General features: G+C 38.8%; 1 protein-coding gene across 6 annotated transcripts in view; it reads right to left on the reverse strand.

The window, feature by feature from the left end:
• Positions 1 to 16,058, reverse strand: part of LOC131416217 (fatty acyl-CoA reductase 2-like) — a 119,487-nt gene that overhangs the window by 35,753 nt on the left and 67,676 nt on the right. For all 6 annotated transcript variants that reach the window (XM_058558577.1, XM_058558573.1, XM_058558575.1 and 3 more), the window contains 2 exons: positions 12,314 to 12,489; positions 9,087 to 9,266 (listed from right to left, as the gene is read on the reverse strand). In XM_058558577.1, the coding sequence (XP_058414560.1) occupies positions 9,087 to 9,266; positions 12,314 to 12,489 (356 nt within the window). The remainder of the gene's footprint in view (positions 1 to 9,086; positions 9,267 to 12,313; positions 12,490 to 16,058) is intronic.

Below are 16,058 nucleotides of genomic sequence, written 5' to 3' on the forward strand. Positions count from 1 at the left end.
TCCCTTGGGCCTATGCCATTGGGATAGTTCCAGGCAAAAAGTGCAAATCTTCTTTTATTTCTTCAAACTGGAAATCTCATTACATTTGTTTTCTGGCAAAAGAAAGGTTCATTTTACTTTTCCATGGGTAATTTTCTTTTTTTATTACTATTCTCTCTTTTTTTTGGCCTTACCGAGGTATAAGTGACAAATACAATTGTAAGATATTTAAAGTGTACCTAGTGACAATTTGATATATGTTTACATTGTGAAAGGATTCCCCCCGTCAAATACAATTGTAAGATATTTAAAGTGTACCTAGTGACAATTTGATATATGTTTACATTGTGAAAGGATTCCCCCCGTCTAGTTAAGAACCCATCCACATGGGTGATTTTCTTGAGATCACAAAGCCCAGGGCACTGCTTCAAGATCATCTTGTTGTCTAACTCCTGGTTCCTTTTTAAAAAATGAGGACCACTGGAATACTAAGAACAATGACAGCTGCTAGGCCCCATGGGGTCACTGGTAATAAAAATTTCCAGGGGAAATAGAAATCTTGGAAATAGAAAAATCTTGGAAAGTAATTTTATTTTAATCAAAGGCCAATTACAAGACAGAGAAGAAATCAGAGAGAAAGTATTTTCTTAACACAAAGCAACTATACACCAGGATTTAGGTGAATTAATATTTATTCAGAATAGCTTTAATGCTATTTTTTATTAGAAAACTTTATAAAATTCCGTCTGTTATAGGAGTTGTTGAAACAGTCATGAACAATGGTGTAGTTGGTGAGGGGTTGCTGGGCTTTGTTCAACGAATTATTCCAAACTTAACAGATGGGTTTTCTTTTTTCCTAGTTTTATTGTGAAATAATTGACATATGTCACTGTATAAGTTTAAGACGTCCAGCATGATGGTTTGATTTACATATGTTGTGAAATGATTACCACAACAGGATCAGCTAACATCTGTCTTCTCATATAGATACAATAAGAAGAAAAAGAGGAGGAGTGACGTCAGCAACATGGTGGAGTGAGCTGTTCCCTGTGTCTCTACCCCTACGAACTACAACTAAAAGGATATTCATCGATCAGGGGAGGATACCCACACAGCACACCTGGATGCCTGAGAGACCCAAGCAGCTGTATATCTGAAGGTGGATGGACTACCCGCCTTGGAGGAGGTGGTGGAGATAGATGAGCACCCTCTGGACTCCAGGCAGCCCAGCGCACATGTGCAACTACTTTCCCGGCTGGAGAGATCATAGCACCACTGTGGTCCCGAGGGTGGGAGTGTGCCTCAGCACGACTGTGGAAACTGATGACAGCAGTCCTGAGCCCCCCGTGTGATCACTTCCCCGTCTAGTGGGGGAGCCCTCAGGGCCACACAGCCCACAGAGAGTGGCACAGGCTTGGACCCTGTGGGGAAGCCCCACCCGCCAAGCACAAAGGCTGGTACTACCTAGGAGCAGAGGGCAGCTGAGCTGCAACTCAGGCGAACAAGCTCCCCACTGCCGTGAACACCAATAGCACTGCTGTGGCCCCAAAGTGGGGAAGCGTGTCTCATCAGTACTGTGAGAGCAGGCAGCAGTGGCCCCGAGCCCCCGTGTGATCACTCTTTCATCTAGTGGGAGAATCCACAATCCCACCCAGTCCCAGGGAGTGGCTTTGGCTCGGTCCCAGAGGGGAGGACCCCCCAACAAGCACAACAGCTGGTGCAACCTAGGAGCAGAGGGCGGCTGAGATCCCAGTCCGGGTGAACAAGCTCCCGGCTGCTGTGAATATCCATAGTACTGCTGTGGCCCCAAAGGTAGGAAGCGTGTCTCGGCGGGACTGTGAGAGCAGGCAACAGCAGCCCTGAGCCCCCCTGTGATCACTCTCTCGTCTGGTGGGAGAATCCACAATCCTACCTGGTTCCAGGGAGAGGCTTTGCCGTGTTCCCAGAGGGGAGGCCCCCCAACCAAGCACAACAGCTGGTGCAACCTAGGAGCAGAGGGTGGCTGAGATCCCAGTCCGGGCAAACAAGCTTCCAGCTGCGGTAAATACCCATAGTACTGCTGCAGCCCTGGAGGGGGACGCATGTCTCCGGAAGACTGTGGGAGCTGGCGGCAGCAGCTCTGAGCCCCCTGTAATCACTCCTTTGAGAGAATCCACAATCCCACCCAGTCCCAGGGAGTGGCTGGCTCTGTCCCAGAGGAGAGTTCCCACCCACCAAGCACAACAGCTGGTGCGACCTAGGAGCAGAGGGTGGCAGAGGTCCCAGTCCAAGTGAACAAGCTCCTGGCTGCTGTGAACACCCATAATACTGCTGCGGCCCCAAAATCGGGAAGCGTGTCTTGGTGGGACTGTGAGAGCAGGCAGCAGTAGCCCTGAGCCCCCATGTGACCACACTCTTGTCTGGTGGGAGAATCCACAATCCCACCCAGGCCCCGGCAGTGGCTTTGGCTCAGTCCCAGAGGGCCCCGAGCCCCTCACATGACTACTTTCACATTCGGTGGGAGACCCCACAGGCCCACTGTGATCCCAAGGAGTGACCCAGGCTTCGACAGGCACAGCTGACAGGGATTGAGGCAGTCAGCTCAGATTACACAGCTCCTGCCCCTCCAACAAGTGGCAGCAGGCAGAACCTGCATCCAGAAGCTATCGCTATGCGCCAGCACAAATCCACTCCATCAAATGGTATAAAGAAATTTATTAATACTCCAGGCCAGAAGGAAAAAGACAAACACCCAGAAACCAATCCTGAAGGCATGGAAATCTACGATTTAAATGACAAAGAATTCAAGATAGCCATTATAAGAAAACTCAGTGAGCTACAAGAGAATTCTGAAAGACAGTTCAATGAAATCAGGAACCAAATTACTGAACAGAGGGAATTCTTCACAAAAGAGATTGAAACTATAGAGAAAAACCAAACAGAATTGTTAGAGATGAAAAACACAACGGATGAGATAAAGAAAAATATGGAGTCCTTAAACAACAGGGCTGACATTATGGAGGATAGAATTAGCAATCTGGAGGATAGGAACACAGAAATGCTTCAGATGGAGGAGGAGAGAGAACTTAGACTAAAAAGAAATAAAGAAATTCTCTGAGAAATATCTGACTCAATTAGGAAATGCAACAGAAGGATTATAGATATTCCAAAGGGAGAAGACAGGGAAAAAGGAGTAGAGAGCATATTGAAAGAAATAATAACTGAGAACTTCCCAAACCTGGAGAAGGAGCTGCAATTACATGTAAAAGAAGCCAACAGGACTCCTAATTACCTCAATGTCAAAAGACCTTCTTCAAGGCATATATTAGTAAAGCTGGCAAAAGTCACCGATAAAGAAAAAATATTAAGGGCAGCAAGGCAGAAGAGAATAACCTATAAAAGGAAGCACTATCAGGCTTTTAGCGGATTTTTCAGCAGAAACCTTACAGGCCAGGAGAGAGTGGAATGATATATTCAAAATTTTGAAAGACATAAACTTTCAGCCAAGAATACTATATCCAGTGAAAATATCCTTCAGATATGATGGAGAAATAAAAACTTTCCCAGATAAAGAAAAGCTGAGGGAGTTAATTGCCACAAGACCCGCACTACAAGATTTGATCAAGAAAGCCCTCATACCTGAAAAAGAAAGAAAGAAAGGGTTTACAAGCCTTGAGCAAGTGGATAAATAGGCAGTCTGAGCTGACTGGGTGGATAAATGCAGTTCTCTATCAGAACAGATTAGCAAACACGTAACTATAACTCTAAAGATAAAGGAGCAGAAAACATCAAAAATAAATATTATCACTTCATTTTAACCACAAATTCACAACACACAATAGAATAAGTTGTGACAACAGCAACTTAGAAGGGGAAGAGGAAAGGGATGAAATCAACTTAGACTAAGGGAACAAGAGGCTGTCAAGGAATGGACTATCTCATCTGCAAGATCTTTTATACAAACCACACGGTAACCACTGAACAAAAAATAAGAGCAAAGACACAAATGATAAATAATGAGAAAACCATCATAGAGAGCCACCAAACAGAATTAGCAGTCCAAGAGAAACAGGGAAATACATAACAACTGAAAAACAAGTGATAAAATGGCAGCATTAAGCCCTCATATATCAATAATCACTCTAAATGTAAATGGATTGAATTCCCCAATCAAAAGACACAGAGTGGTGGGATGGATTAAAAAGACCCAACAATTTGGTGCCCCCAGGAAACACATCTCAGCTCTAAAGACAAACACAGGATCAGAGTGAAGGGGTGGAAGACAATACTCCAAGCTAATGGCAAACAAAAGAAAGCAGGTGTTGCCATACTTGTATGAGACAAAGTAGATTTCAAGATAAAAAAGGTAATGAGAGACAAAGAGCGGCAATATATAATGATAAAAGGGACACTGCACCAAGAAGATATATCAATTATAAATATATATGCACCCAACACAGGAGCACCAAAGTACATAAAGTAACTATTAACAAACCTAAAATGTGATATCAACAACAACACAATAATAGTAGGGAACCTTAACACCACACTTACATCAATGGATAGATCATCCAGACAAAAAGTCAATAAGGAAATAGTGGACTTAAATGAAAAACTATACCAGATGGACTTAATAGATATACATAGAGCACTCCATCCAAAAACAGCAGATCACACACACTTCTCTAGGGTGCATGGAACATTCTCAAGGATAGACCATATGTTGGGAAACAAGGGAAATCTCTATAACTTTAAGAAGATTGAAATCATAACAAGAGTCTTTTCCGACCATAATGCTATGAAACTAGAAATCAACTACAAGAAGAAAGCTGGGAAAATGACAAAGATGTGGAGACTAAACAACATGTTACCCAGAAACCAATGGATAATTGAAGAAATTAAATGAGAAATCAAAGAAAATCTGGTAACAAATGAAAATGAAAATACACCATACCAACTCATATGCGGTGCAGCAAAAGTGGTCCTGAGAGGGAAAATCATAGCAATACAGGCCAATGTTAACAAACAACAAAAATCCTAAATAAGCAATCTTAAGCTACACCTAACAGAATTAGAAAAAGAAGAACAAACAAAGATCAAAGTCAGCAGAAGGAGGGAAATAATAAAAATTAGAGCAGAAATAATTGAAATTGAAACCAAAAAAACAGTAGAAAGGATCAGTGAAACAAAAAGCTGGTTCTTTGAGAAGATAAACAAAATTGACAAACTCTTAGCCTGACTCACCAAGAAAAAAAGAGAGAAGCTCAAATAAATAAAATTAGAAATGAAAGAGGAGAAATTACAATGGATACCACAGAAATACAAAGGATTATAAGAGAATACTATGAAAAACTATATTCCATGAAATTGGACAATCTAGAAGAAATGGATAAATTCTTAGACTCATACAACCTCCCAAAACTGAATCAAGAAGAAACAGAGAATCTGAATAGACCAATCACAAGTAAAGAGATTGAAACAGAAATCAAAAACCTCCCAAAAAATAAAAGTCCAGGACCAGATGGCTTCTCTGGAGAATTTTACCAAACATTCAAAGAAGATTTAATACCTATCCCTCTCAAACTATTCCAAAAAATAGAGGTAGATGGAATACTTCCTAACACATTCTACGAGGCCAACATCACTCTGATACCAAAGCCAGACAAGGACAATACAAAGAAGGAAAATTACAAGCCAATATTGCTGATGAATATAAATGCAAAAATCCTCAACAAAATATTGGCAAACTGGGGGCTGGCCCCATGGCTTAGTGGTTAAGTGCGCCCTCTGCTACTGGCAGCCCGGGTTTGGATCCTGGGCACACACCGACGCACCGCTTCTCTGGCCATGCTGTGGCGGTGTCCCACATACAGCAACTAGAAGGATGTGCAACTATGACATGCAACTATCTACTGGGGCTTTGGGGGGAAAAAAAGCAGGAGGATTGGGAATAGATGTTAGCTCAGAGCCAGTCTTCCTCAGCAAAAAGAGAAGGATTAGCATGGATGTTAGCTCAGGGCTGATCTTCCTCACACACACACACAAAAATATTGGCAAACCCAATACAGCAATACATTAGAAAGATCATACACCGTGATCAAGTGGGTTTTATACCAGGGACACAGGGATGGTTCAATATCCACAAATCAATACACCACATTAAAAACTGAGGAATAAAAACCACATGATCATCTCAATAGATGCAGAGAAAGCATTTGACACGATCCAACATGCATTTATGATAAAAACTCTCAACAAAATGTGTATAGAAGGAATCTACCTCAACATAATAAAGGTCATATATGACAAACCCACAGCCAACATCACACTGAATGGGGAAAGTCTGAAAGCCATCCCTCTGAGAACAGGAACAAGACAAGGGTGCCCACTCTTGCCGCTCTAATTCAACATAGTTCTGGAGGTTCTGGCCAGAGCAATTAGCAAGAAAAAGGAATAAAAGGAACCCAAATAGGCAACGAAGAAGTGAAACTCTTGCTGTTTGCAGATGACATGATTCTATATATAGAAAACCCTAAAGAATCCATCGGAAAGCTATTAGAAATAATCAACAACTACAGCAAAGTTTCAGGGTACAAAATCAACTCACAAAAATCAGTTGCATTTCTATACTCTAATAACAAACTAACAGAAAGAGAACTCAAGAAAACAATCCCATTTACAATCACTACAAAAAGAATAAAATATCTAGGAATAAATTTAACCAAGGAGGTAAAAGACCCATACAATTAGAACTATAAGACATTATTGAAAGAAATCGATGGTGACATAAAGAAATGGAAAGATATCCCATGCACATGCATTGGAAGAATAAGCATAGTTAAAATGTCCATACTACCTAAAGCAATCTACAGTTTTAATGCAATCCCAATCAGAATCCCAATGACATTCTTCATGGAAAAAGAACAAAGAATCCTAAAATTCATATGGGGCAACAAAGACCCAAAATAGCTAAAGCAATCCTGAGAAAAAAGAACAAAGTTGGGGGCATCACAATCCCTGACTTCAAAATATTCCACAAAGCTATAATAATCAAAACAGTATGGTCCTGGTACAAAAACAGACATACAGATCAATGGAAGAGAATTGAAAGCCCAGAAATAAAACCACACATCTACGGAGAGCTAATCTTTGACAAAGGAGCTAAGAACATAGAATAGAGAAAGGAAATTCTCTTCAATAAATGGTGCTGGGAAAACTGGAAAAGTTGAAAGCCACATGCAAAAGAATGAAAGTAGACGTTATATTATGCCATACACAAAAATTAACTCAAAATGGATCAAAGATTTGAAGGTAAGACCTGAAACTATAAAACTCCTTGAAGAAAATATAAGTAGAACACTCTTTGACATCAATCTTAGAGGGATCTTTTTGAATTCCATGTCTACTCGGACAAGGGAAACAAAAGAAAAAATAAGCAAGTGGGACTTCATCAAACTGAAGAGCTTCTGCAAGGCAAAGGAAACCAGGATCAAATGAATAGACAACCCACCAGCTAGGAGAAGATATTTGCGAATTATATATCTGACAAGGGGTTAATCTCCATAATATATAAAGAACTCACACAACTGAACAACAGAAAAATCAAACAACCAGATCAAAAAATGGGCAGAGGATATGAATAGACATTTTTCCAAGGAAGATATACAGATGGCCAATAGGCATATGAAAAGATGTTCAACATCACTAATCATCAGGGAAATGCAAATCAAAACAACACTAAGATATCACTTGACACTCGTGAGAAGGTCTATAATCACCAAGACAAAAAATAACAATGTTGGAGAGGATGTGGAGAAAAGAGAACTATCATTTACTGCTGGTGGGAATGCAAACTGGTGCAGCATCTATGGAAAACAGTATGGAGATACCTCAAAAAATTAAAAATAGAAATACCTTATGATCCAGCTATCCCACTTCTGGGTATTTATCCAAAGAACTTGAAATCAAATCCAAAGAGGCTTATGCACCCCTATGTTCATTGCAGCATTATTCATTATAGCCAAGAAGTGGAAGCAATCAAAAAGTGTCCATTGACAGTTGATTGGATAAAGAAGGTGTGGTGTATATATATACATACATATGTATATATGTATGTATATATATACACACAATGGAATACTACTCAGCCATAAAAAAGACAAAATTGTCCCATTTGCAACAACATGGATGGACCTGGAGGGCATTATGTTAAGTGAGATAAGCCAAACAGAGAAAGACAAACACTGTATGACTTCACTCATATTTGGAATATAAACTAACACACGGACAGAGAGAACAGTTTGGTGATTACCAGGGCGAAGGGAGTTGGGGGGTGGGCACAAGGGGTGAAGGGGTGCATTTATATGGTGACTGAGAAATAATAATGTACAACTGGAATCTCACAATGTTATAAACTATTACGACCTCAATAAAAAAAAAGTTACACACAAATAATAAAAGTGCATCTTGGCTGAATAGATCAAGAGACTCCTTCTGCCAGATCTGGGAGGAATTTCTCTTCTCTATTAGTTCTTCTCTATTAACCTTTTGATTAACTGCTCTTAAACACTTCTTAACACTGCAATAATTGCCTTATATAACTCAATTTATCATCACAACTATAAGATGGGCACTACTGTTAGCCCCATTTTACCATCGAAGGAACTGAAGCTCAGAGAGGCCAAAGAACTTGCTCAAGGTCACACAGCTAGTAACTTGCAGGTTTAAAGTTGAACCCTTGTCAGTCTGACTCCAAAACCTTTTTTCTGAACTTTTATACTGTATACTATACTTTCTTTATCTCGTGACAATGCTGAGTCCATTAAGAAGTGAGAAACCACTTCTATGTAAAGTATTCCCGTGGACCTCATGTAATCCTGAACTATTTAACAAAACTGTCCTGTGGGGGTTTTCTATCCCTGTGCTACCCCATCCGCACACCTGTATTCCCCATCCATCCCTCTAGGCATGGAGGGACTAGCAGGACAGGGTAGCTAAAGCTAGCACCTTTGCAAAGCGTTTTGTTTCAAGGGTGTCCCACTTCATTACCTCATTAATGAATGGCTACAAAGAATCAAAGAGAACAACAACCTGTCCACCCCTTGACCCCCTCCTTTGACCCAACTTACTCCATGGAGTCGATGATTTTTTTTGGCTCCACAGGGCATGGATAGATGACTTCATCGATGTGCTTCAGGTTACAATTTGAATAGGCAGTAGAGATATGTATGAAGGCTTCGAGCTTTGGCATCTGACTGGCCATAAGCAAGAGCTGCTGGGTGGCAGTGACGTTTAGTTGCACGGCATGTCTAGAGAAGATGAAGCGGAAGGAGACACAATGAGGCCACTCAGCATCCTGCCTTGCTGTACGTCACCTACTCCAGTCACTGGCAGAGCCATCTGATTTTTGTGGCTGCCTCAAAGGACCAGGAAGAAAAGCATGAGTCATGACTACACAGTTATGTGATACTTGGAACGTGTTATATGTGGGTGATGTATCCTGTGCACATAAATCTTATTCATTGAAGCATTTGTGCATATTGCATTTAGAAGTCATGGTTCTACAAACAACTGGAAGGAAAAAAATCACAATCCTCTGAATTTATAAAGAAGCTACTTAAGCAGCCATTAAAAGAACAAAAATATGTAAATTAAACACCTAATTCAAGAAGTCGGAAAATTTAAATAAATCAGAAGAGAGCAACAGTGGATATAGAATGAGAATTACAAGTTTCTATTGCAAAGGTCCAGGTCAGACATGAAAATTGAAGTCAAAATCCTAAATTTTAGCTAATAGATTAGAAAGCCACATAAACACAATATGTGATGAAAATGAAATAGTTCATTCCAGAAATACATGGTTTATATAATATTAGGAAACCTATTAATCTAACTTAATTCAAAAAGAGAAAAACTATATGATCATCTATATGTATTTTGAAAAGTTGAAAAATGACATTCAATATCCATTTCCAATTGAATTTTTAAAAATTCATTAAAAGAGGAACAAAATGATTAAAAAATGTATACATCAATATGCTAGCCTGTATCATGCTTAATAGCCAGCCCGGGAGATCTGGTGGTTAAGATTCAGAGCTCTCACCTCAGCATCCAGGGTTCACTTGTCTGTCGGTTGTCATACTGTGGCAGCTGCGTGTTGCTGTGATGCTGAAAGCTACGCCACTGGTATTTCAAATACCAGCAGAGTCACCCATGGTGGAGAGGTTTCAGCGGAGCTTTCAGACTAGACAGACTAGGAAGAAGGACCTGGCCACCCGCTTCCAAAAAAATTGGCCATGAAAACCCTATGAATAGCAGTGGAGTATTGTCTGATAGAGCACTGGAAGGTGAGAGGATGACAAAAAAGTCAGGGCAGGGTTCCGCTCTGCTGTCCACGGGGAAGCTAGGAGTCGGAATCGACTCCGTGGCACTAACAACAACAATCATGCTTAATGGTGAAAGTTGAGCACTGCTTTTCAAGTCAGGGCAAGAACGATGTCTACAACACCACTACTGCTTCACAGTGCTCTGAAGTTCCAGCCTTGTCATTAGAGAGGAAAACAAAGCTAATGATCAGATCTAATATTGTACAGACAGGCACAAAAATCACTATCAGATTATATAATTGTATATCTGGAAAACAGCAGCTATACAAATAAAAATTAGACAGTAAAATGGAAGAAAAGCACACATTCAAAGTCAAACATTTATAAAACATACCAAATTAATAATAAATGATTAGGCTCTATATAAAGAAAACCATAAAACTTCATTAAGGGTCAGAACAGAAAAACTGAACTAATAGAAAGACATATGGTTCTTGGACAGGAAGAACCAATGTTTTAAATATGTTTTTCTAAATGAATCTGCATATTCAAGGTAATCCCAATCAAACTCTCAACACTTGTAAAAACTTGGCAAAATTATTCTAAGTTTAATCAAGAATCTAAGTAAGTGAGACTAGTCAGGAAAATCTATAAAAAGAGAATGATGTGTGTATACTTCCCTAATAAAATAAAAATTACAGTAAGTAAAATACTGTGGTACTGGAAGAGAAAGCCTAATTAATGGAACAAAATAAAGAGTTCAAAAATGGGAACTTAATATATTGTAAGAGTTTCCTTTCAAATAAAGAGTAAAAATAAATCATTTAATAAATGTCGTTTAAGAAATGACCACCTGTTAGAAATTTTTTAAAAAGTTACTGTACATTAACACCTACATTACTGTTTACAGAAGTTTCCGGACTATTCCTCTTTATAGCTAAATAAATTTTAAATGAGTCACAGATTTAAATGTGAAAATAAAACAAAAATACTGGAAGAAATTATAAATAACTGCATAAATAATAAAAACAGTTGAGGACAAATGATAAACTATTAAAATATTTTGAACCTTATAAAAGACAAAGAGTTAATATGCTAACTCTTCCAAGAAGTTTTAAAATTGACAAGAAAAAATGGTTTCAAGAGAAAAATAGGTAAGGAACATGAATAGACATTTCACAAAAGAATAAAATGCCAATAAGCATTTAAACATCTTCAACCTTTCTAATTATCAAATAAGTAAAAATCAAAAGATACAATGCCATTTCCATTATCATATTGACAATGTTAAATAGAATTAAAACATTATAATACAGTATTATTTGTCTCAGACATGAGATTCATGTGCATAGGGACAGTGTAAATTGATTCCACCTTTTGGGAAAGCAATTTAGGATGACATGTCAAAATGTAAGCTGTTCATAACCTGGGCACATCTGGTACGCATCTGACAATTCTACTTCTGGGAACTTACCCCAAAGGGAACGCACCCAAGGGTATAAAAACAAACATATGCAATGCACAGAGATGTTCATTCAGAGTTGTTTATAATAGCGAAAAACTAGAACAATCCAAAAAATGTCCATCAATACAGAACTGGTTAAGTGTATTATAGATAATTATGTACAATGGAAAGTCATGTACTCATTTCAAATCATAATAGAATATTTATTGACAATGAAAGATATCCAAAAATATAATTGAGCATCTTGCAAAACATCATTCTCAATATGATGCCATTTTTTTGTAAAATGAACATAAATCTATTTTATTATGATTTAAAAAGTATTATTTTTAAATCTGCATTTAAGAAATGCAGGGCTGCATAAAGAAATGTTGGAATGGGTGTTCTCCACAATATTAAAGGGTTATCTCTGGATGGTAAGATTTTGAAGAAGTTTTACTCCTTGTATTCTTTTTTCATTGCAAATACATCTTTTTTTTGTAACAGAAACCATAAAGAAACTTAGACAGACATGGGTGCACACCCACGTATACATAGAAGCCACGAGAGGGAAATGGAAATGTACCTCAGATGGTCGTCAAAGCGTACAGTGGCGGCACAGTGGAAGACGATGTTTGTGCAGGAGAGAAGCTCCTGCGTGTCCTCCTTGCTGATGGCAAAGTCGCTCTGATTGAGATCTGCAGAGATAGCTCTGATCTTCTCATGCACGTCTGGACAAACTTCTTTGACTTTTTCAAAGAGCTAAAACATAAATATAAATCAATATACGGAGATCATCATCACCATCACATTGTTCTTGTTTTCACTGACTTGTTTCATTATAATTCTCAAAGATTGATTTTAGGTGTACTAAAATCACTCAAAGAAGGCATCTACTCAAGAGCCATTTGCTTTGTTTCATGCAATTCAAAGTCAGCTTAGTATAATTCCTGCTCCTTTTCATCTGATAATCATTTGAACTTCAGTTCCAATAACCAGGAAGGAGCGTGTTTTGAACTCCTCCTGCGGGGTGAAGGAGTGAACGTAAGTCATTCATATCCTGCTCCATCTTCTTGTCCCCTGAAAGGCAGCTTCATGTTTATACATGGTGACTGTTTCCATTTTTCGCTGGGAAAAAATGGTCATCGGTGCGCGCCCGGGATCCGAACCCGGGCTGCCCGTAGCGGAGGGCACACTTAACCACTAAGCCACGGGGCCCGGCACCTAATTAATTCTTTAATATTCTAATTTATACAAGAACAAAGGAAGGGGCAGTGGCAGTTTTAGCTTTTATTACAATTATTCAGATGGATTGGAGTCTCTACTTTCCCCCTCACACAGAAGATCTTAGATTAAATTGGTATTTTCCATTTTCTCAGAAAATATGATTTTAATAAAATGATCTTGGTTCCAACCTATTTGGATAAAATGAAATTTTACTGTAGTATTGGCATGGTGTGTTAACAGTGAGGAAAAGGAAAGTAAGGCTAAATGTTTAGAAAGCTTAAGAGGAGAGAAAATCAGCCTGTGGTTTTAATCATAATGCAGTGGCAGAGGCAGCCCTCTTCTCCCCTTTAAGCCCAGACGAATTTTCATCATTTCCTCGATCCTTAGTAGCAGCCTTTTCTCTCCATTAGAGAGCCACCCTGGGCTTTTTTATTAGGCACTAAGAAGTTGACCTCAGAGAGTCAGAGAAATCATGTCTCATTTGTAATAGGCAAGACCATGTTCAGAGGCCATCCTGGGAATTCAGTAAGAGTGACTGTGGAATAGAATCGAATCCACATATTGTCCTGGCAAGCTGATATACTTCTGTCTCTGAGGTACCATTTTTCTGCACTACAGGGTCAGTGGGGTGTTACTATAATTCTGAAAATAATTTGGAAGTTAGGTCAATCCTCAACACTTTTTTGACATCTGGGATTGATAAGGTTGATAAAGCGTCTAAGAGACATTCTCAACAAAGGTCATTGTAGTTCTCCAGAAAGATACTTAATAGCTCTTCTACTCTCGGTGGGTCATAGCATGAAAAATATTTGCTTTCATAGTCAAATGGTTTCTTTCTCGTAGTTCATGTTCATTGTACAACAAACACATACCGGATATTTTTGGATACGTTTATCTAAAAGTTGTACAATTTCCCTCTTTGTTATTAGTTGAATTTGTAGAAGGCTTTTTTTTGAGTTTGCATGATAGATTTTACTCACGGGAAATTTATTTAGGATTCTGTGGAGTCTTTGACTCTGGCCTGTGATAATTTCTGGCTGCTTGAGAGCAAGAAGTGGAGGATGACGTCAGTGTCTACCCTTCTAGCAACGGGGTTCCTCACATATGACGTATGGTGCCATACATAGATTTTCTCTTGCCTTTGGTTTTTGTGACTTTACAGGCAGAGAATACTGTTATGCCATATGGTATATTCAGACAACCTGAGCGATGTTGAACAGCACCAAGATACCAATTTACAGCATGCCTATTTTAGGAGATAATTACTCTTTAAGGAAATAATGTCCCAATCTGTATTCTACTTATTGATTTATATTTTCAAATGAGAGAGCATATCTGAATGAACATAGTGCAATTGAAAAAAATCTGAGTTTTCTGATCCAGATGGTATTGATTATGGTCAGCCAAAATAAAATCAATGAATTGGCTGCATCAATTCCAACTACAGTGCTAAATAAGAGTTCCAGTTTACTCTATTACCCATTCCTAATAATATGACTTTCCATGGCTGGAGTCTCACCATACTGCTATAGCTTCTAACAAACTAATACTCTTTAAATGTTGCCACATCCTTTCTATTCCATTCTATGGATCTTTCACATCCATTCTATTTATAGAATGCTAGAGACTACAGCCAACTGCCAGCCAACAGGTCAGTGCTTTTTAAAATGTTATCCACCATGCGAAGTGCATTGGAATCACTAGTATGGCTATTAAAAATGTATATTCCTGGACCCCCTCCCATACCTACTAAATAAGAAATTACTGAGGCATAGCCAGGAGTTGCATTTCACATCAAGTTCTGGAGCTGATTTTAACTGATCCCAAGATGAGAACTTTTCTAGTTGGAGTGTTAACATGGATAATTGCTGCTGAACAATTGTGTATGATTTATTTTTCTCTGTAACCGCCCAGGGCAGTTACAGGACATGAGTGGTTTTCAAACTGTGTAGGGATACAAAATATCTGGGAACCAGTTAAAATGATTTCCTTACTCCACTCTCAGAGATCTTGACTCATACGTAGGTTTGGTATGTAAGCAGGAAGTTGTATTTCTTAACCAGCCACACAGATAGGTCTGACAGTCTGGGTGCCATACTTGAAGAAATACCGACTCTGAAAATTCTCCATTTTTAAAGTCATGGCTTAAATTTCCCCTTTTGGTTTGTAAAATCCTTGATTCTTGTTTATCTTTATGCTTGACAGCACCCAGTTCATTGGAAGGACTCAAATTTTGCTTGTTGAATGAAATTAATTACTGTAAGAAGAGGAATAGAACCGTAAATGGGAGCTTGATTCCTGAAGTTGTTTGGTTACTCACTCTTCTTCATTGGTGGGATGAGAGATAGCAGATATTTACTACTAAAAGAAGACACAAAGTGTTCCCTTGGGTCCTGGGTATTAACTGTCAAGGAGCTGGAAAGCCTCAGAGCAGACTCCCTTCTTTTGTAATAATAACAAGAATGAAGGACAGATGAAATGATGCAAATGAATCTCAGTAGACACCAGCTCTTCTGAAAGTTTCTTTTGCTCATACAAGACATTAATTAAAGGTAAGAAAAAATAGACAGAATAAAAGTGAGTGAAGAAAAAATATAATTTCAAGAATTTCATTGAAGTTCCACCAATAATGAACTTCATGTAATTATTTTAGATTCTAAGGGTTTATCATATCCCTTCTCATGTATTCTTTCTTTAATGGCATAGGACCGAGAAGGTAGAGTTGAGTAACTACAGCCACTTATGAAAACTCAAGCAGAGGGACTGCTGCTTTTCCATTTTATGAAACAGTACTCTTAATGGGAGCAGGACTGTCTGTGGTCACTGACAGATAACAGCTGGGAGGTGATCTAAGCATTTCAAACTGATAACAAAACACATTTCTCTTGGAAAGTTTAGGAGTGTTCCACTGATTTGACATTACATAGGCAAATATTTCTCTCTCAATTTGTTTTTAAACATGAGAGACTATTCTATTTATGGCAATAGTTACTTATAGCCCAGAGGCAAGAGAGAAACTTTGCAAATCCTGAGTAAGAAAATTCAGCAGAATGAGAAAACCAGAAAGAGAAATTTTTGGATTCAATAAACTCCTTGGGCATGAC

Source organism: Diceros bicornis, chromosome 17, assembly GCF_020826845.1.
Source record: "Diceros bicornis minor isolate mBicDic1 chromosome 17, mDicBic1.mat.cur, whole genome shotgun sequence".
Lineage (NCBI taxonomy): Eukaryota > Metazoa > Chordata > Mammalia > Perissodactyla > Rhinocerotidae > Diceros > Diceros bicornis.